At 39.6% G+C, this 21,784-nt stretch overlaps 2 protein-coding genes across 3 annotated transcripts in view; one reads left to right on the top strand and one right to left on the bottom strand.

The window, feature by feature from the left end:
• Positions 1-4,842: 4,842 nt before the first annotated feature.
• On the bottom strand, positions 4,843-10,445 carry RPS24 (ribosomal protein S24). Of its 2 annotated transcripts, XM_065670711.1 has the most exons (6): positions 10,323-10,445; positions 9,547-9,756; positions 8,981-9,091; positions 8,098-8,115; positions 5,925-5,960; positions 4,843-5,028 (listed from the first exon to the last, which is right to left on the bottom strand). In XM_065670711.1, the coding sequence occupies exons 1-4, from the start codon at positions 10,428-10,430 to the stop codon at positions 8,110-8,112; spliced, it is 435 nt and encodes a 144-aa protein (XP_065526783.1). In that variant the 5' UTR covers positions 10,431-10,445; the 3' UTR covers positions 4,843-5,028; positions 5,925-5,960; positions 8,098-8,109. The 2 variants fall into 2 exon arrangements, with proteins under 2 accessions (XP_065526783.1, XP_065526784.1); XM_065670712.1 differs by lacking the exon at positions 8,098-8,115.
• Positions 10,446-11,298: 853 nt separating this feature from the next.
• Positions 11,299-21,784, top strand: part of POLR3A (RNA polymerase III subunit A) — a 38,394-nt gene continuing 27,908 nt past the window's right edge. The window contains exons 1-12 of the mRNA XM_065670710.1: positions 11,299-11,904; positions 12,436-12,571; positions 13,357-13,494; positions 14,014-14,185; positions 15,521-15,675; positions 16,592-16,831; positions 17,846-18,008; positions 18,188-18,324; positions 18,865-18,968; positions 19,615-19,756; positions 20,261-20,401; positions 21,630-21,699. Coding sequence (XP_065526782.1) covers positions 11,861-11,904; positions 12,436-12,571; positions 13,357-13,494; positions 14,014-14,185; positions 15,521-15,675; positions 16,592-16,831; positions 17,846-18,008; positions 18,188-18,324; positions 18,865-18,968; positions 19,615-19,756; positions 20,261-20,401; positions 21,630-21,699 — 1,642 coding nt within the window. The 5' untranslated portion in view covers positions 11,299-11,860. The remainder of the gene's footprint in view (positions 11,905-12,435; positions 12,572-13,356; positions 13,495-14,013; positions 14,186-15,520; positions 15,676-16,591; positions 16,832-17,845; positions 18,009-18,187; positions 18,325-18,864; positions 18,969-19,614; positions 19,757-20,260; positions 20,402-21,629; positions 21,700-21,784) is intronic.

Raw genomic sequence — 21,784 nt, 5'->3', positions numbered from 1 at the left:
CAGGTCTCGCTGAATGGCAGCACAGTCCTCTGGTGTGTCAGCCACTCCTCCCAGTTTTGTGTCATCAGCAAACTTGCTGAGGGTGCACTCAGTTCCCTCATCCAGGTCATTGATGAAAACATTAAACAGCACCGGTCCCAGCACCCACCCCTGAGGGACTCCACTAGTCACAGACCTCCAGCTAGATTCTGCGCCATTGACCACAACTCTCTGCCTTCTTCCTTTCAACCAGTTCTCGATCCACCTCACTACTTGATCATCAAGCCCACACTTCCTTAGCTTATCTATGAGGATGCTGTGGGAGACAGTATCAAATGCCTTACTGAAATCAAGAAAAACTACATCTACCGCTCTACCATCATCCCTCCACCTAGTCACTTCCTCATAGAAGGCTATAAGGTTGGTCATACATGACTTCCCCCTCATAAAACCATGTTGGCTATTCTTAATGACCCCCTCATCCTTGATATGCCTAGTGATGGAGTCAAGAATAAGTTGTTCCATCACCTTTCCAGGGATGGAGGTAAGGCTGACCGGTCTATAATTACCCGGGTCCTCCTTCTTGCCCTTCTAATGGATTGGTGTGACCTTTGCCATCCGCCAATCCTCAGGCACCTCGCCCGTTTCCCACGACTTACCAAAGATGATGGAAAGTGGCCTAGCAATGACCTCCGCCAGCTCCCTCAGCACCCGTGGGTGCATTCCATCCGGACCCATCGATTTACAGATGTCCAGTTTGCATAGCTGATCCCTAACCCAATCCTCATCTACCAAAGCAAACTCCTCCTTTGTCCTGACTCCTTCTGGGGCTATAGAAATCCGGGGCCCTAGGGGAGAGTCTGCAGGAGTAAAGACAGAGGCAAAGAAGGCATTCAGCACCTCTGCCTTCTTTATATCCTCTGTCTCCAGGGTACCCACTTCGTTTAGCAGTGGGCCTATATTGCCTCTTGTTTTATTTTTATTTGCTATGTGTTTGAAGAAGCCCTTTCTATTGTCTTTAACCCGACTAGCAAGATTGAGTTCCAAGGAGGCCTTAGCTGTCCTAATTGCCTCCCTACATCCTCTAACAACTGTCCGATATTCCTCCCAAGCGGCCAGCCCCTCCTTCCATAATCCATAGATTCTCCTTTTCCACTTGAGTTTGCCCAGCAGCTCCTTGTTTAACCACGCCGGTCTCCTAGATCCCTTACTTGACTTCCTACTCATTGGGACGCTCCGATCCTGAGCTTGGAAGAAGCGGTCCTTGAATGCTAACCAACTATCTTGAGCCCCTTTACCGCCTAGTACACTTTCCCATGAGACTTCCCTTAGCAGTTGACTGAAGAGGCCAAAGTTGGCCCTTCGGAAATCCAGAACTGTGGCTTTGCTAGGTATTCTATTCCTCCCACACAGGATCCTAAACTCCACCATCTCATGGTCACTGCAGCCAAGGCTGCCATTGACCGTCACCACTTCGACCAAACCCTCCTTGTTGGCGAGTACTAAATCTAGCAGTGCTGCTCCCCTAGTTGGTACGTCCACCATTTGCATTAAGAAATTATCATCAATGCACTCGAGGAACCTCCTAGACTGTGAATGACTGGCTGTGTGAGTCTTCCAGCAAATACCGGGGTAGTTAAAGTCCCCCACGACGACTAAGGCATGTAGTCGCGAGGCTACTTCCAGTTGCCTGTAGAAAGCCTCATCAACTCCTTCGTCCTGATCAGGAGGTCTGTAATAGACCCCCACAACTGTATCACCCGTGCCAGTCAGCCCTCATTTTCTATGAGCAATGAGAAGCTACACTTATCTTTCTTCCCTCTGCCTATGAGCGCAGCAGTTTTCTCATGGTATACTATGCCTCGCTTATTTCAAGCCACTGACTACATCAGCATCATTTCTTTCCCTAAACAGTTGTTCTGAAGCCTGTTAAAACCACCTCATTGCCCAGGTGATGCCAAATTTTAGCATCTTTCATCTGTATCTCAGTTGTAATCGTTTTCCATGACGCCAAGACACTAATCTCTGCTCCTCCAATCAGACTCTGTTTCCCTGGTAAATCTTTCTTTTCTGTAGTTTCTTTTGCCTTATCAACTACAGCCACCTCCAGACAGAAGCCACCAATATCTGGTTGTGCCTTATACATCGACCTGAACGCAGAGGTGGAACCTCAGGAAGAAGGTGGACTGCTTGATCCAGATAAGGCTTCTGCACAGCTTTTTAAGCATTTCAAAGGCAAACTATACTAGTCTAGCTACACGAGTTTCAGTCCTTCCTATAGGGGGAAAAAAAAAAAAACCCAACCAACCAACCCAACATCTTCCATAGTAATTATAACAGCATAAAAATCCCATACAACTCAATTTCTAGCTATTAAAAGTAAATAGAAGTCTTTCCATATATAGCAATTTGAAATTACTCACTGATTTAATTTAGAAGTTCCATCTCCTAAAAGCCTTCACAGCCTAATTTGGGCTCCAAACTTGTCATCAAATAAATAAAATACCTGGGATATTGAAATAAGAGGGCCAGGCCAAAGTCTAAAAGCACACAACAGTGACGAAAACTATTACCTATAGATGATGGGATGTGCCAAGATTAGCAGGAAATAAAAGGGTACCTTCAACACACAGTAGGGAAAAAAGTGAAAATTCCCGTTCATCAATGCTTTCCACTTGATTGGTTTAGCTCCCACAGCAAAGCGGATTAACCTAGAGTCTTCACAGTATGACATGTGCATTTACCTTGTGAATTACGGAACACCTGCTACACATTGCTTAAATTTGTAGTGTATGAAGGCAAAATGTTGACAGAACAGAAACTCACACAGAGAGCTCTTCATGTCTTCAGACTGTTGAAGCACCAAGATTTCAGATGACAACTACTCAATTGCTTGCCATTTTCCAGGTGGAATTATAGGACAAAATAGACACAAATATACAACATTCCAGAACAGTGGGAAAAAAAAAAATCAGTATTGGGTAATCCAATTTGATCAGTTATTTCTAGATCACTTAATGTTATTTTGCCCCCCCCCCCCCGTTTTTCTGTATTTAGTGCCTCATACTGCATGAGAAGAGTACAGCTTATGGATACATGGTTATAGCTGAACCCTGCGTCAAGGAACAAGTCAATTGTTCTTTGGATTCACTAGGTATTTTTTGCTGTCAATCTTAGCACCAAAACAGGCCATCAAATACCATATCACAGCACCAAGCCGTAAGACAGCCTATTTCATTCCATCTGCTTCAAAAAGTTCCTGTACCTCATAAATGAGCCTTTAATGAATAGCATGCAAGACATTACGCAATTGAAGAAAGCAACCTTTATTACTGCAACTCCAGAACTAAGTTCTGTTTGAAGAGGTACGTGGCCCCTTATAACAGTATCTTTTACTGTGTAAAGTCAAAACATCAAGACTATGCAAGGCCTATACCTTTATGTGAGCACTTATTTATAGATCCCTTGTTGAATGCTCAAAACTAAGGTAAGGAGGTTTCTGAAAAGAGCAACTAGAATCTGTGCCAGCACTCTAAAGCAGCAAACATTTGGAAAACGCTAACTGTACAGTCTTCAATGAAACAGATGGTTTCCATTAAATTCAAAAAAGAACCATAAAAATAAAAATATCATTTAAAGTCTCAGATCCTAAACACAACTATTTTTGACTCATATTTTCAAAGGAGTTGACCTCTTTGGCAGAGGACAATTTGGCTTTCTTTCAGCCTATTTTATGAACAAATGCTATCCAAGTCCTAGTTGTATTTGTATTGCTGTGTTCGTATCACCCTCTAGTGATTGTTCAATTACATTTAATAGCATAACTCCTCTCATTTGATGTTGGACATCATGTACAGAAAGGGTCTGCTGAAGGTAGTATCTTTAAAGCAGATCCAGTTTCTAACTCTATGCCTTACAAGCATTATGTTTGTCTCACATCCCTTCCTATCTTCTCAGTTTTCAGAAATTTAGTCAACTACTCCAAACACATCTTCAGACTCAACAGTTCAGTGCACATCCTGTTTCTAAGTACACAAATCCCACTTTTAATACCCATCTAGCAATTCTTCAGAAATTAATATACTTAGAAACTTTGGGAAGAACATCCAAGAGGTACCTATCTTTGAAGGTCTGCCAAGTAAAAAAGCCTTTTAACTTCCACAGGACTTCAGAATCTAACTATTATTTTAGAAGAAATTACTGCTTTTCACCGTTCCTAGTCTAACACCACTAGTTCACATAAGCTTAAAAAGAAACTGAAGTACCTACCCTTTCACAAGAGCAACTGCTTATTGATTCCAGTTATGAACTTCAGTGAAGGCAGAAACACCACAGCAGAAGGTACTGATAATTTACTGCACAGATAAAAGTGTGATGGTGCTGAATGTAGAATACAGCAACCTCACTAGTCCAAGACTCAGGCTGTAGTCCCCTTCCAAACACTTCAACTTCTCAGGCTTTTTTGGTTTTACCAAAAACACTAGAAATGACCTCTGTTACAATACGCTACCTCAGTACAAGAGTAAATACTGTATTTAGAGGCAGACCCTAGAGCCTGTCCTGACAACTCAGGAACAAGAGACATGACTGACTGACTCCCTCGTTAGCAAAAATCTTAACTGTGGAAGTACGCAGCTCTGAATATCTGTCTACATGTTTTGCCCTCCCTTCAGCTACCTTCTACAGGTCTAAATAATATAGATAGTGAAACAAGCAGAACTTAAAGGTCTTTCCAAACCACAGTTTGAACACCAGGCGACAAAAGTATACCTATCTCCATGAACCTACACTGCCTGCTTAGAATTAGGTTATACCTTCAGAAAGCTCTGATTCACTTAAAATTGATACTCAAAACAGGAGTCATTTGATTATGAAAAGGTTTTAATATAGTGCCAGCAGTGCACCAATCTTGAATTTCTCAACCTTTACAAAACAGTAGCTTCCAAATCAAAATTAAATGGCAAACCAGCATTATATTGACAGTTTATTTGATGTTAAAGCCAGATGAACATATTCTTTCCAGAGTAGTTCTTCACAGAATAATGTAGTCTGTAAAGAAAAGGATGTTTATCAGTGCCACATAATTAAAACAAATGTTACAGTCATACCTTTACAAAACCTGGCTCCCAAACAAGCCAAGTGAACCACACTGCCTTTCTTAAAAGAACACAAGGCTCAAAATTTCACAGTACTGTTGTGAAAATAAATGAGAGCCTGTATTACAGCATTTCTGCGGAAGAGCTCAACAAGCTGCAATTGCTTTGGCAACTTTATGTTTGAGACATTATACTCACTGTATCAGCTCCCAGTTTAATCTGATTTAAACTGAGTCACTCAGACCATTTGTAGTAAACCCCAGAGTTTTGTCTTTAATAATTACTGCCCTCAACATGTCCAACTCACTTAAGCTTCCGCAGAAAAGACATAAAAATATAGTCTAAGACTTGTCTACAAGTATGTTTTTTTAAATAGGGAATTTACTTAAGTATCTGTAAGAAATTTATGCTCAAAATAGAAATCATACTACTTCAATCTATTTGAGATAATAAAAACCAAGGTGTACTATCCTTTCCTTAGCATAGCTGCATCTACGTAGGAAAAATGTAAGCCTTGTTTAAAATAAAATAATCAACAGTTTTAGCAACAGTATATCTAAACTGCCCATATTATTATTTCAGTCTTTATACTTATCAGTTATTTCATGTAAGTGGAAGCCACATAAAAGTATCAACTCTGTAGTAAGCACAGTGAGTACTTACTGTGCTTACTGTACTTATGTAGTAAGTGATTTGTAAATACGCAAGTCTTTCTTAGTCTTTTAACTCTTACACTGTTCTCTATCAGCACAAGTACCATGGTCTCTGCAGAAATCAATTAGACCTATGTCACTGTAATGGCTACAGACTACTCAATGTCTACCCTTACAAAGCATTCTAAAGTCATACCTGTTATCCATTTTCCATCTGAAGGATGTTCATTTACTGAAAAAGAAATTACATTAATTAGAGAACAGTTTAATCTAGATCCTACTACTGCAGAAGATGGAACTTTGAGGCTTTTTATGGACACTAACAGTTTGATTTTTTCAATTATTACAGTTAAGTGTGACAGGAAAACCTCAGAGTTTTGACAATGTAGAGAGGCTGAAGACTTAGATTTCACACACTCCCCCAAACTCAAGATAGGGCCTAACAATAGTGTTTAGAGCTTAAATAATGCTCACAATGCAACTGCATGTTCAATTACACCTACAGGCTGCAACAGCTTAAGATGCCTATCTATCCACACTTCTGTTTGACCAAGCTGTCTTTTTTTCAAAAAAACATTTCTGACTGGGAGGCTCTCATGTCACAGGCAGTCTTAACTACAGTAGTGACATTAAAAGGTAGGGAAGGGTTTGAGGTTTATTGCATTTTAATATTCCAGAGTATATGGGTCACTGATCTGAATACAAATGCTACATCAGGAACATTCACATCTACTTGCTGCAAACTTTTATGCAATTTCTGCAAACCCTAGAGCTACGTAACATTTTAACTAACATGAGCTACTTTAAAATACTTCTCTTGAAACTACAGGGGAATAGGAATTCTGAAGTAGTAAGTGGAAGGAGACACCAAAGCAAATCTTGAACAGTCAGACATCAGCACAGTTGACGTTTGACTTAAAAGTTCAAGAAAAACTATTAAAATACAAATCACCATTTCAATAGTTTTCATGTCTATGTGGTACTTAACTCTTACAAGAACACAGTCTTAGCTGAAGACATCTCATAAACAAGTGCCTACACATTTCCAAGAGAAATAGTTTTCAGACTGTATAGATGGAGTCCAAAACACACTCCTGGACTCCTATTAAAAATTCCTCCACATGGCCGTGATAAAGAAGGTCACACCATTTTGTTTAAGCATGCATCTTTCCGAGACAAAGCTTTAACATGCAAGTGGATTGCACAAGTTTTTTTCTGTGATACTGCATAAAACTTCCAGAAAGCACACAAATTATTTTTAATTTAATGTAAGGACACGAAGACTATCAAAATCTGTAAACAAGATCTAAGCCACGCATGCTTATCAACTAAAAGATGATTTTCAAAGACATTTAAAAAAGCCTCTAATCAAAAACACAACTCACTACTGAGATTCCATGCTAGTTTCAGAAGCACTTGATACAGAAGCCGCATCTGCTCTATAATTATTGCAATCCTGACCTTAAATTTCTGAAGTGTTTATAAGGTTTAAGAGAATTTCGATGAACTGGACAGTTGTTTAACCATTTTTCGTTAACACTCAAGAACAGCTACATTCAAATGCAAAAGTTTCAAAGTGTGGAAGCTCCTCCATACTATCAGTATCAGTGCAAGATTAAACTACTCGCTTGACATTGACAAGAGGGTGTGTATTAGTGTTACTACTATACTAAGTGCTAATTTCTGCTGTTATACTGTAAGCACCTGTATAACTTCAAAACACTATTAAAGTAGAAAATAAAAAGTCTCAAAATCTTAACTAGCATAGAAGTTCTCTCATCTCGTAGTTTGCACTGGTTTACTTCCATCCAGTGATGGCAAGAATTTCACTTAGACCTTAAGAATCCAATTTCAGAGACTTCCAGTTTCACTGTAATTTGTCTTATCTTGGAATACTGCAGGGCAATAGTTGAATAAATTTAATGCTGACAATAGTCTTGTTTCCAATCATCATCTCAAATGCACTAAACTGTTACGTGAATTAGTTCTCATAACAATGCACATCTACTTTCACACAAAGGTCAAATTACACATGCAACTGCACTGTACTACTCTGAATCAGAACCTGGGGCATTCTAAACCAATTGCCTCAAATCAGTAGCTTTGAGTTTCCTGTATTTCTTCTGAGAATTCCTTATTTTAATGTTGCTTCACTAGTTTAATAAAGTCTTGTTCACTGCAAGCCAAATCTTATTTCTAGGTTGCACAGAATAAAGCTCATATGTGGTTATCTCAACTCTTTCAGGACAGAAGCAAGCTTAAAGCAAACATGCATGTATGCAAGGCAGTACAGTGCTTTGATCAAAAGGATGGACACACATTTCACTGATGTACAGTTCAGTCACCACATTCATGCTCTTTTTCAGTACCTGCTAGATACTTCATTTCTGATGGAGAATTCCAAGAAAGTAGAGAAAAAGCAAAAGTGAGGATTATGAAAATTCAAGATGTCAACGCACTTAAGCAGCTACAGAAATAAGCATCAAAACTCATCACTCTCTCCCCTCATTAAAACATTTTTAAAAAACCACTTGGCTGCACAGCTTACTATTTTTCAGACAACAATAGGTGCTAAGGAAAATGACTGTCTCCACAGCCAGGCTACTTTGGGTGGGCTTTTTGTCTAATGATAGAGGAACTCTGCTTTCCTCCAAGCTACTTGTATCAAGTTCCAGCCACAGCACAGGAAGTTCCCACCAGAGGCTAACTCCACTATCTCGGGAATTGGTCACTTAAACCCAGGATAAAGGTGGCATTTACCTTTTTCTGTCTATATATAGTCCTCACTGCCCACATCACCACATAATCTTTAACAGAATCTTACCTGTAACACCAGAAATAGCAGTGGTGGAATAAGCATTAGAGTAACTTGCAGTGGAGTAACTTGGTGGAATAAGCATTATTTATCTACGTAGTCTGACTAACTAGTGTTAAGATTATCTAATTTGTATATTGCAAGACTAAGTTATGTGATTAGAGTAATACTGTTAGATTTATGAAAGTTTAGCTCAAGTGACACGTAAGAAAAATCACTTAACCACTGTTGTGTGTTATATTAACTAAGCTTGCAGCAGTGAGCAGCAAAACTAAGCTACTGAGCTGATAAACTATATGACACCGTACAGATTACCTTCTGTTATCCAGTAGAACAGGTAAAAGAAATGGAAGAAAAATTATGTTAATGTGTTGAATTTCTGATCAACATTTCACAGGCAACACAACCACTCTAGCTTAAAGATATTCTCATCCTACCTTCTTGCCAGCACCAACATTTGCCTTGGCTGTGCCCCTCACTTTCTTCATTCTGTTCTTACGCTCCTTTCGCTGCTTCCTGGAAGTCTTCTTCTTTTCATACAAGCCATGCTATTAAAAAACAGTTTAAAGTTGCATTTAACATTACTTCACTGATACTGAATTTAAATTCCACTTCTGGACTCTTCAAATACTTTTCAAATTTAAAATTTCAACTAAATAGTGAGGCAAATTCATTAACATAATGAGCTACTCGACAGAATAGAAGCACTGAAGTAGCACATGGATCAGCCCCATCTCTCATCCTTCTTCAAAACCCTTAACAGTGGTCAGTTATTTATTACTACTAAACATCATTGGTAACATCAAGTTTGCCTTCCCAATTCCCCTATAATATATAATAAACAGCCTTTTTCCAAACGAAACTAACCTATGCTACCTTAAGAATTCCTATATAACTCAAATGCACCAACAGTACTTTCATAAAGCTTCAGCTTTTACATCAGTACATCATGACTGAAGACTTCAAATCCATCCTGTTTTCAAGTTACCAGAAAAGAACCTACCCTGGCAAGCCTGTGCTTTGGTTCATTTTTCTTTGCATAGTCCAGGGAATCATAGATCATGCCAAAGCCGGTTGTCTTGCCACCACCAAAGTGAGTTCTGAAGCCAAAGACGAAAATTACATCAGGGGTTGTCTTGTACATTTTTGCCAGCTTTTCCCTGATTTCTGTTTTGGGGACTGTGGCCTTCCCAGGATGAAGAACATCAATCACCTAAGAAGAAAGTTTTACAAGTTGCATAAAAGGTCACTATCCAGTACAACAGCCACATGCTACAGCCCCACCAAAAGCTTAACACTTAAACTATTCTACCTTAGGAGCAGAAAGTATTATTAGTTTGATACAAAAGTATTCTTAAGATTCCTGCTTCATAGGATAATTTAAACTGGAAAAGGCCTTTAAGAACATCCAACCAGGCACTGCCAAGTCCACCACTAAACCATGTCCTTAAGTGCTGTATCTGCATGTATTTTAAATAACTCCACAGATGGTGACTCCATCACTTCCCTGGGTAGCCAGTTCCAATTCTTGACAACCCTTTCAGTCAAGAAATTTTTCCTAATATCCAGTTTACAGCTTCCCTGGCACAAATTCAAATGACAATACAGGTCTTTAGATCATCAAGACTTACCCTCAATATGTATCCACATATTTAAACCTATAAGCTCTAACAAGAATTCTGGAGGTTTTAAGGGCCTCTTACTTAAAATGGCTAAAACCCACTTGCAGCCCAAAATCAACAGACATATAATTAAAGCCAAATTTCTGTATTATTTTACCATCTGCTTGCGCTGAAGAAGCCTGTTTGTCATGAACTTCCTGGTTCTGATAGTCACCGTGTCATTCTGCAAAAGATGATAAAGCAAAACAAAGCAACAGTTACACATGCAATCCAAACTTAGTAAAGAGGTACAGCAACAGCCAGTAGTCTCTCAGAATAGATACTGACAGTAAACCAACAACCAAAGGTGGACTGATCCTGGGCTACCAAAAACACCTATACACTGAAAACCTGACAAACTCACCTCCACTTTCCAGGAAACACAACAACATATTTCTACCATGGTGAAAATCTGAAGCAGCTGTTAACGAAACATATAGATTTCCAGCCCAAGCAACACACTACCATACAGAAGTTTCCTTAACAAACCTATGTGCTACTATTTTCTTAATGCATGAATTTCCTTAAAAAACCCTTGTAAGTTACTGTTTCCTTAATGCTTTCAGACAATAGGCATAAAATTAAGTCAACTATGATAAGTACATAAAAATACACGAGTACTTTTAACGCTGAAAGAGAAACACAGTATTACGCTCCTGTCAAAGCCTAGGACTGCTCCTACCGCTCAGCAGCATAAACACACAGCAGACCTATCATGCGTCCCGGCCCACACCCCGCAGCTCACCCCTGCAGCCCAGCCCCAGCGCGCCTCAGCCAGGCCGCGGGAGTCCTGGCTCAAAGCAGTGGATCAAGCCACCACTGAGTGTTCACCATATCCCCGCAGCCCGCTACGGGGAAAGCGGCGGGGCAGTGCCCAACAACTGGGGAGCCCCTTGGGGGCAGGATGGCAGCAGTACCGGAGGGATTGCCCCACATCCCCCTCAGACACTCACCATCTCGATGGCGGCTTCCCGGCCAGCGAGCGAGAAAAGGAAGGCAGGTCTTGCTACGGCCAATCATAAGGCAGTGCGGGGTCCTTCAGCTTGGGGCGGGGCTTTGCATGGGGGTGTTTGTTTCAAAGCCAGACCCGGAAATGAGTGGTTGGGTTAGCGGTTGTGTTTCTGACTGGCACCAAGGTGATAGACAGCTGTCTCTAGACGGGTGTCACACTGTAGCGAGGCGAGCTACCCCGCTGCGTCCTGGGGCTGCTGAGGGCTTGGGTTTGTTGTCCTGTCCCGCCGCTCCCTCCTTCGCTCTGCTGCTGTTGGCTGAGGTCAGGGGCAGGACCGCGGTAGAAGAAACCCAGTGTAGAGCCCTGAAGTGAACTAGGCGGCAGTAGCGCTGACAGAGTGGTGGCGGCCGGGCTTTATCAGTACCATGGTGCGCAGCAAAGCGCCCACGGGCTCTGCTGCAGGTCAACGTGTGAGCCTGCCGTGAGGGGCGGCCCGGAGCAGGCGGCGCTGCGGGCAGCCTCCCGCAGGGAAGGAACCGGGCGGACCCTAGTCGTGGCCCAGCAGGCGGCGCTGCAGGTAGAGACAACACTGCCCGTGTGACGCTCTGCGCTGCGGGGCGGGCCGTCTTTGCGCCGCCGCGTGTCGCCCGCCGGGGGGTGATTGCCTGTGTCCGCGGCCGCGCAGCGCCCTGGCTGTCGCCACCATGGTGAAGGAGCAGTTCCGGGAGACGGACGTGGCCAAGAAGATGTGAGTCGGGCTGCTCGTGGGGTTTCTGCGCGGTGGGAGGCTGATGGGCGGCCGCTCCTCTGCCGGCCGGCAACCTGGGGGGCTGTACGGCGCTGGGGGAGCTTGTGCTCTCGTGGGTTGGGCCGGGTGGCTGTGGTGCTGAGCCCCAGCCGCTGCGGAAGGTCCTGGGAAGAAGTTCAGTGTGCAGGGGAGCGGAGCGTGAGTGGCGTTACGGCTTCTAGTGATACAAGCGCTGCTTGTTGGGCTTGGTTCGGGCTGCTGGCCAGGGTGGGAGGGGAGGGGTGAAGTGGGCGACGGATGCACGGACACAACCGTAGGACTGCCCAAAATACCCCAGATAAGAACCACGAACTGGCTGCAAACAGCACTATTTTTTAAAGTAATTCCGGAATAACCTGCTTCGGCAGTATTGTAAATCAGTTTAGCCACCTCTGCATTGTTTTTAAATACATATGTGTGTGTATGTCCGTAGCCATAAGTATTTCTGCACATATATGTGCACATACATACTTGTGAAATTTCTCGTTCTAGAAGCCACATCTGTTTTGGCATGAAATCTCCAGAAGAGATGCGTCAGCAAGCTCATATACAAGTGGTTAGCAAAAACCTATATAGTCAGGACAACCACCACTCTCCACTGCAGTATGGAGTACTTGACCATCGCATGGTGAGAAATGTTTTGGGGTTTTTTCATACCTTCTTTGTAGAGTTGCTTTAAATTATTATAAACAAATTGGGATGGCTGAAATTTACTGCTCATCCAACATAGGTGCCAACGTGTCTTTGCTTGATTTGCGCAGAGTGTTAGTTGCAGTGGCAGCTACTTTCTTCATGCTTTTGGAGAGTTCAGGAAAGCATCCTTTTGAGGCAGGTGATAAGTTCTTCCTACTAGGTTATTGGGAGAGTCAGGGACATCCATCTACAAAGTGCCATATTATAGACTAGTGGGCTGTAGATCAGTTGCAAGGGCTATATAACTTCTCTGACACCAATAGGGGCTGTGTGTGGAAGGCGTCCTTGCATTGGAATGAGTGTAATGCTACCGTCAAGGGGTAATGAGTTCAAACTTAAACAGGGGAAGTTTAGATTGGATATAAGGAAGAAGTTCTTTAGTCTGAGGGTGGTGAGGTACTGAAATGCGTTGCACGAGAAAGTTGTGATTGCTTCATCCCTGGCAGTGTTCAAGGCCAGGTTGAATGGAGCCTTGGGTGACCTGGTTTAGTGTGAGGTGTCCCTGCCCATGGCAGGGGGGTTGGAACTAGATGATCTTAAGGTCCTTTCTAGCCCTAACTATTCTATGATTCTATGATTCTGATACTAGGGAAAAAGGAGTGGGTCTGCTGTGAGGATGCTTGACTAGCTTAAAAACTCGTGTATTTTTTGTGTTCAGTTGGTTACTGCTAATGTGTTTTGGTTTTGTTTTTCTGTGTATGCATTCCTCTTCTCACAAAGGGAACCAGTGAAAAAGACCGTCCCTGTGAAACCTGTGGAAAAAATCTAGCTGATTGTTTAGGTCATTATGGGTACATTGACTTGGAACTGCCATGTTTTCATGTTGGATATTTCAAAGCTGTGATAGGCATCTTACAGGTAAGTGTGAATTATGATTTGTTGTCAGTTTCTAGTCTAGAAAAAGGAAATTGTCAAAAATGGTACTTCAAAGGGTAATTGAGGAGACCAAATTAAGGTTGTGTTATAAACTTTATATTTACATACCTTGTATTTTATGAAATAAATGTTTTTAAATATCAGTGAGGTAAACACATCGATTTTTTTAATGTAATATCAGACTGGTTATTCTTTTTCATTAGTACTTTGAATTCAATGTATGCAGTGTAACTTGCCTTTTAGGACATTACAGTCAATCAAAGCTGTTTTCTTTGTATGGATTTTTAAGATCATGCAGAAGTTAAGTAAGGATTTTTCTCATAGACTATATTTTTCTTTTTCCCATGTACTTTTCTGCATGTTAAAGTATAAGAATTGGTCTTTCAACCATACAATAGTATTTCATTTTACAAAGCTGCGCTCCGCTGAAGAACTTAAGTTACAGTAGAAGAAGCAAATGTGCCTGTTAAACAACTGTGTTTATGTGTGTTTACATTTAAGATGATTTGCAAAACCTGTTGCCGTATCATGCTGTCAGTGGAAGAAAAGAAGCAGTTTTTAGATTACCTCAAGCGACCTGGCCTTACATATCTTCAGAAGAGAGGACTAAAAAAGAAAGTGTCTGAAAAGTGCCGGAAGAAGAACACTTGTCCTTACTGTGGTGCCTTTAATGGTGAGTGCTGACATTAGCAGCTAGTAAAGTTGCCTACTGTGATGGTCTTTACCTTGGCAGCATCAAAATGATGTGCTTATTAAATGTTCTTGAATGTGCTTATTCATTCCACAGCTAGTGGATATTTTCTCTGGCTTTCATTAAGAAACAGGTAATGGCATTCTTAATGTCAGGTTATGTTTGTTTGCATCTCATTTATGTGGATATAGACCTTGTCCTAGTTGCTTGTTTAGTTTCATGGCAGTAGCCAATATTTGAAACTTGAGTAATGGCAAAAATACCCATTTTAAATGTTTTTTAATATCTTGGGAGCTATTGTCAGTAATCAATGCCTTAACATAGGAGCATTCATAGAGTTTATAATTTTGAGTAAACTTAATTTTTCATCATTGTATAAAATTACCTTTCATAACATTAGCTGTGCTTGTCATCCTCTAGGAAGCTATGTTCTGCAATTTGGCAGTGTTTGATCTGTGATGATCGTGGATTATGCTGGAATTTGTTCTTCACGGCAGAGTAACTTAACAAAAAAAATCACCTTTGTTTTTCCAAATATTTTAATTTTGTTCACTCGTGTACACTGATCAAGTTATCCTGCTGTTGAAGGACTTACAGTGTTGCAGTTTCATAGTAGATAGTTAATTTATAATTTAAAACTTTGGGTTTAACTCATGAAAAATTGGTGTTGTTTGTGATGATCAACAGCCTGAATAGAGAACGAGCTGCTTCATTTTAAGTGCCACTGGTACGTGCAGGAGGCACAAACAATAGGCATTTACAAAATTATGTGGTAAGTCAACATACTTCAGTAAAAATAGAGGTTGGAAAGCACGTGTACTAGTCTGTGAAAGTTCTATGAATAAAGTTACATGCATGACATGAAAATATTTCTCAGATTTTTCTGGCAATTCACTTCCAAAATTACCTTAGAAGACAGTGGGATGATGTAAAATGGCACATCTTAAGTCTTTGGTTTAGTGTGGGAACTTCTACTTTAACAAAAATACCGGCTGTAATTGAGATAAAGCTGAATTAGTGTAAGCAAAACTACCTGTGTTCAGCTTCAGAAGCCCCATTACAATCTAGGCACACCAAGTCGATTATACAAGGAGACATGATCTGATTGTCCTCTTCTTTTCTGAATTTAGGAAACTGATTAATAAAGCTGATGAAGTTTTATTTTATTCTCTTTGTTGAAGGTTTAACTAGTTTTGGAACTGTAGCTTATTTAATTTCTGGGGGTTTCATTTGTTTGGGTATTTTTGTTTTGTTTTGGGTTGTTAAAAAAATCTAAGCAACCAAACAACAAAGCAACCCATTTTTATTTGCTTTCAGGAACTGTGAAGAAGTGTGGTTTGTTGAAAATAATACATGAAAAGTACAAGACCAATAAGAAAGTTGTAGATCCAGTCCTATCTACTTTTCTACAGTCCTTTGAAACTGCCATAGAACATAATAAAGAAGTAGAACCCTTATTGGGAAGAGCTCAGGTGAATTTTATTATGACTTAATTTGTCTGATGGTTTTTGTGTGCGAAATATAACTCCTCAAAGGTTTTCCATGTAGCATCTTAAGCTTGTGGTGGTCCAGGATTTTCATATACCGAAAGACACTTGAAGAATGTTTGTGTTTATGGCAATAATGTTAATCTTGCTAAAATGAAAAATTTAGTTTTAGCATGTAATAATACTTATCTTTATGGCGTAAAGAAAGGGGTGTTCTTCATGTGTTACGCTTCAAAACTAGGAAAGCGTGTACATACAGGTTTACTGTCACTTCAGTATGATTAAAATACATGTTACGTTGTGGTTTTTTTCCTTCAGAAGTACTTGATGTTGAAAAGGAGAGACGAGATTTAATTATCTAACTCTTTTGTCTCGTTCAACTTTGCACTGTGCAGTTTATTTCCTTCTGCTCTTTGCAAGCTGGGAAAATCTCAGGATATATATTTGACAGAAAAGTAGTGAATATCTGCAGTTTCTTATATTACAGTAGTAGCTGTACTAAGCAAGAAATTAAGTTTTGAAAAAAAGTCTAGAAAGTACTGTAATGAGTGTGAGTTTGTACAAATAAAATTATTACAATATACTTTAAGTTGTAAGAAGTTTTGAGATGCTCTTTCGAATAAGTATGAAATAATCTCTTTAGAGATAGTAACATGATGAGAAGTAAACACTGATGTATAAGCAAAAAAAGGAAGGAAATGGTAAAGCAAGTTATTGTCTGAGACACTAAAAGTACTGATTTGAAATAAATAGACCAAAACTATGTTTTGTTTGCATGAATAGTTCTTACCTATTTGTCTTTTTAAGATATTTTGTTTCTGGACAGCAGTAAATGAGGAGGGAAGCACTGAAACTGTTATGTGATGGCTTGTTCTCCCCTTTCTCCAATTGATTTTTACAGGAAAACTTGAATCCTTTAGTAGTGTTGAACCTCTTTAAAAGAATCCCAGCAGAAGACATCCCTCTGCTTCTAATGAACCCAGAAGCTGGTAAACCTTCAGATTTGATCCTCACAAGACTCTTAGTGCCTCCACTGTGTATCAGACCCTCTGTTGTGAGTGACTTGAAGTCTGGCACCAATGAAGATGACTTGACAATGAAACTGACAGAGATAATTTTTCTCAATGATGTAATAAAAAAGGTGAGCCATTCTTCAAGCTCTCAGAGACTGTTGCTTTAGAATTGAATATAGCAAGTGGTTTTAGTTCTCTTACCGTTTACAAACTAGCAAGCGGTCTGTACTCTGTCATTTGGTATTTTGCTGAAAGAAACTTGCTTCAAATGGAGCAGGCTGACTGGCTGCTTGCAGTATAGGATCAGCTAGAGATCTGCTGGTGGATTATGGGAAATGTTTTATTGTATGAGTTCTGATCTGTAAAAGTATCTCTTGTTTCTTGTTTGGTTGGTTGGCTTGGGGGTGGATGGGGTTGTTTTGGTGGGTTTTGTTTGTTTGTTTGTTTTCTTACTTTCTCTATTACTATCTCTTTTCTTTTTTCCCTTCCATAACAATGACACTTTGAGTGGTCACTTACATGAAGACATTATACCTATTTGCTTTTGTTTGGGTTTTTGTTTGTTTTTTCATGTAGCCCTTCCTCCTCTTTTACTAATCTGTAAATTCTTTTTCCTTTCTTTATTCCACTATCTGTTCCGAAGAAATCGGGTTTCTGTTAGCATGGTTTTCAAATTGAGACTAGAAGTAAATTTGACAATTTATCTCTTGTTTAGAAGAGTGGTTCTGCCAGACTAACTGTTTTCAGGCTCTTCAAAAACTGGTCTTTTGTCAGGCAAACAAAGTCAGGAAAGTACTAACTTTTACATGACTGAGAAATTATCTGCTAGTGATTTTCCTGGCTGTGAAGTTACATTAGCTTAACTTCAGTGATGTGGGAAAAATACAATTTAAACAAACATGTATTTTTGTGAGCATTTGTCTCAAGCCTGTGCTGCTCAAAAGAAATTTTTTTGTTGGGTTCTCTTGTGAATGGCCTTATGCTGTAGCATATGCATTCTATTACCAAGTTCTTGCCTTGTTCATTCCACTGTATGAATGTTTCTTTAATGTTATTTTTAAAGTAACAGTTATATCAGAAAAATTCTTTGCTAGTTTAATATGCGTTGTAATGTTTGTTTTCTAACTGGCTATTTTATTTAGCATAGGATATCAGGAGCCAAAACACAGATGATTATGGAAGACTGGGATTTTCTTCAACTACAATGTGCCCTGTACATTAATAGTGAGCTCTCAGGAATTCCTCTTAACATGGCACCTAAAAAATGGACCAGAGGTTTTGTTCAGAGACTTAAGGGAAAGCAAGGTGAGTCCAGGAAGTTGTTTTAAATTTAATAAAGCCACATATATGCAATGCATCTCTCCGCTACTACTGTACTGCGCTTCAGTGATGTACCTTGAAAGATATTTTAATGTGCTGTCTTAACAGATAACATTTTGAAACAAAATTTTTAACCAAGATTTTTCACTTGCTTATTTTGTTAGGTCGGTTTAGAGGCAATCTGTCTGGAAAGCGAGTAGATTTCTCTGGCAGAACAGTCATTTCACCTGATCCTAACTTAAGAATAGATGAAGTAGCCGTGCCTATTCATGTTGCTAAAATACTAACCTTTCCTGAAAAGGTAAGTAGTATAGAACCAAAACTTTATATGCCGCCTTTTTTTAATTTTAGCCAGACTTTAGTGTTGTCCTGCTTTATAGCCTTACTATGAAAAGGAATGAATGAAATGGGAATGAATGTATTGCATTATGTTCAAAATGTCCCTCAGTGACACTTAGCTAGTTCAGTTGCTGCTGCTAAATGAATATATGTGGGTGCTGTGAAGGCATATGGTGTAATGTAAAGAAAAGAATTTTGCTTGTTGCTTTTTGAACTTGCATATAGCTTCACGTCTTTGGTGTACCTGTCTGAGGAATGGTTGGATATATTTATTTCTGCACTTACTTCCAAGATTTTTAATATAATTTCACACTGATGTTTAGCTCTGAGATTGGCTTACATTTTCTTCTTTATTCACTTCTGCATGTTCCCTTCAGCAGCTGGAGGCTCTGAGGGGAATTGTCAGTTGAGCCTAAAATTTGGAAATGCAAAAGCCACCAGCAAAAACAAAAGGTCCTGAACCATGTTTTTTTTGTTTCTGATTAAAATCTTTATGCAACAGGTGAACAAAGCAAATATTAATTTTATGAGGAAACTTGTCTGTAATGGTCCTGATGTTCATCCCGGAGCCAACTTTATACAGCAGAGGCACACACAGATGAAAAGGTATCGTGTTTATCTGCAATGATTTGCTTTTTATTTCTCCACATAATCTTGTTCTTATTGCTGTGTGAAAGTTGTGTCTGCAAGGATTAAAATTTATATTTACAATCTTTGATAAAGAGTATGAACAAAAAAAATTATATCTGGTTTAGTATACTGTTCCTTTTTAGGTAGTATTTGGACAAAAGTATACCTAGTATTTATAGTGAACTGCAATTAGATTGTTTTGGGGTTTTTTTTATGACAGGGTGTAGTATAGACATAAAAGAAAATGGGTAGTTAGGGGCACATTATGCTGTCTGTATTCATAGGGGAGCTTATCTGTAGTCAGTGTATGATTTAAATTTCCTATACTCCCTGATACAATTGAAATAAGTTCTTTGATTGTATAAATAGACTTTTTTCTTACTAGTACTTATAACTGTAGCTTTGTTAACTAATGTCATAAATGCATTCATTATTTAAAATAGCAGCAGGGCTGATGTTTAATGATGCAACCTACACCAGTTTTGTCTTCTAGTTATTGCAATATAAATACTCCAACATTTAATGGAAGATCTTGCACTGTGAGCATAGAATTTCTTTTCAATTGTCTTTGTCTTTCTGACATTATTTCTTCCAACTCCATTATTACGTGTTACTATGTAAGATTTTTGAAATATGGAAACCGAGGAAAGATGGCCCAGGAGCTGAAGTTTGGTGATATTGTGGAGCGACACCTTATAGATGGTGACATAGTTCTGTTCAACCGGCAGCCCTCTCTTCATAAGCTGAGCATCATGGCTCACATTGTAAGTGCACACACATACAGGTGGTTCTTCCCCAAATGTGAGGTGGTTTCCATTTGCTATTGTTTCTCTTAAATGCATGAAAATAAACAGCTTCTTCTGCAACATTTTGTGGCAGTGAGCATGAGTATAGTGCAATTGTGCTTTTTCCCTGAGAATTAGTGCTTAACTCGGTGGTGTGTCTGGACAGTTCTGTTTATAAGCTGTAATTTTGTGTGTTCTTGCATAAACATATCATTTTTGTATAGTTGATGCGATGTCCAGAAAGCGTGTTGTGTTCTATGCTTTGTATAAATTCTTCATGTTCAAAGTTATTCGCTACACTTTTATAACAGAACCTGAGTACATTTTTTCTGTCAGTTCTTGGTTGAATTAAAATCTATAATAGGAAATTTTGAGTCATGTCTAATAAAAAGAAAGGATAAAGCCTATAAGGAAGCATTTGGGTATGGCTTTGCATCTTTTAGCACACTTGACTGCTTGTGCATCACGTTTGTGTTTTTTCAGGCTAGAGTAAAACCTCATAGGACATTCAGATTTAATGAATGCGTCTGTACACCGTATAATGCAGATTTTGATGGAGATGAGATGAACCTTCATCTTCCTCAGACAGAAGAAGCAAAAGCAGAAGCACTTGTTTTAATGGGGGTAAGATAGATAATGTTGGGGTTGGGATTTTGCTAGTGACAGGTGGGCTGAGCCCCGTATTTCTGAACTTGCATGTGAAATACGAAACATTATCAAGATTTCTGGGTATGGCTCGTGTGACTGTGAAGCTGCCTAAAAGCTTTGCAAAGGGAAATTTATCATAAATTAGGACTGTTACATAAGGTCAGTCTAATAGACTTACATTTAGCATCTGTAGAAAAAACAGTGGGTTTTAAATAAGTAATGGCACTAGTATGTTTCTGCTTGTCTGTCCTTGGTGATTGCTACCACATGACTTTGTTACCAAACAGATACATACTCTACTTTCAGGTCTGACAGCCCAGCAATTGCAGGTGGTCAGACCAACTGGAAATGGTGAAGCAATAGCGTGCTTATACCAGGAAAAAGCAGTTTGCCAGAGAACGTAGGAGACAGTACATTTTTAGGGCAGGGGAAAATGGGAGAAGGGAGGGTAGATAAAGAGGGATCTGTAGTATGAAAGTAGGGCCGGTAGCATCAATATGAGGATTTTCCAGTACATTGCTCCTTTAGGGAGACTGAATGCCACTGCTACTTCATACGTACCAACACAGCTACTGGAAGCAGCAGTTTTGGCTTGCTGACCTGATTTGCAAGCTTAAAAAAAGAATCCATCCCCACTCCACCCCCTACCACCAACTGTGATTTGAGTTTCTGCGGGCCTGTGAACAGTTCAGGAAATCTGTGCTGCATAGGTGAGGTTGATTAATTGGAGTAGTATGAGAAAAATACAAGAAAATGGGGCTGGTAGAAGAAGCTAGCTTAATTATTTTGTTATCAGTAGGGACCACACAACATGCAATATTTCAGTGGCTCCCTTGAGAGAGCGTAACCTCTTTTGTTGCTTCTCTGGTTCTCCGAGCTAGCTTCTTTCCTTTCCCTGTCACGCTTGAATGGTGACCTACCAAACACATGAAGTTGATTTGCAACTTCTGCTTTGGAAGTAGAACATGTAATATCCAGTAACTATTCTGGAATTACTCCTTAACTGTCAATACATATTTATGGACTGTAGTGAACTCAAACTTCTAGTTTACTTTTCCTGTCTTTTTGAAGACAGCTCTACTTTGATTTTGAATAAGCTTGGACCATTTTTGCTAAAATGTCTGTGTTAAATTGTAAGCTTCCTTCTGAAATGGAATATCAGTGTCTTCAAATGAGTATTTTGTTTGTTTCTTGTATATCATAGACTAAAGCAAACTTGGTAACACCAAGAAATGGAGAACCTCTTATCGCTGCTATTCAAGATTTCCTCACAGGTGTGTATATAAGTTTATTCTAGAACTGTGTGATTTAAAAGTAGATCCTTCAAAATCACTTGCCTCTTTTCCAGAATTTTTCTAC

This window comes from Lathamus discolor, chromosome 3, assembly GCF_037157495.1.
Source record: "Lathamus discolor isolate bLatDis1 chromosome 3, bLatDis1.hap1, whole genome shotgun sequence".
NCBI classification, from domain to species: Eukaryota; Metazoa; Chordata; class Aves; order Psittaciformes; family Psittacidae; genus Lathamus; species Lathamus discolor.
The sequence above is the reverse complement of the archived record's forward strand: the minus strand, read 5'-3'. Positions and strand labels throughout refer to the sequence as shown.

Coding starts and splice junctions, on each gene's coding strand:
- RPS24 (XM_065670711.1), bottom strand. CDS start 10,430: ATGTGTAACTGTTGCTTTGTTTTGCTTTATCATCTTTTGCAGAATGAC. Junction 9,757..10,322: donor TTCTTCAGCGCAAGCAGATG/GTAAAATAATAC, acceptor CTTTCTTCTTAG/GTGATTGATGTTCTTCATCC. Junction 9,092..9,546: donor CAAAGCACAGGCTTGCCAGG/GTAGGTTCTTTT, acceptor GTTTTTTAATAG/CATGGCTTGTATGAAAAGAA.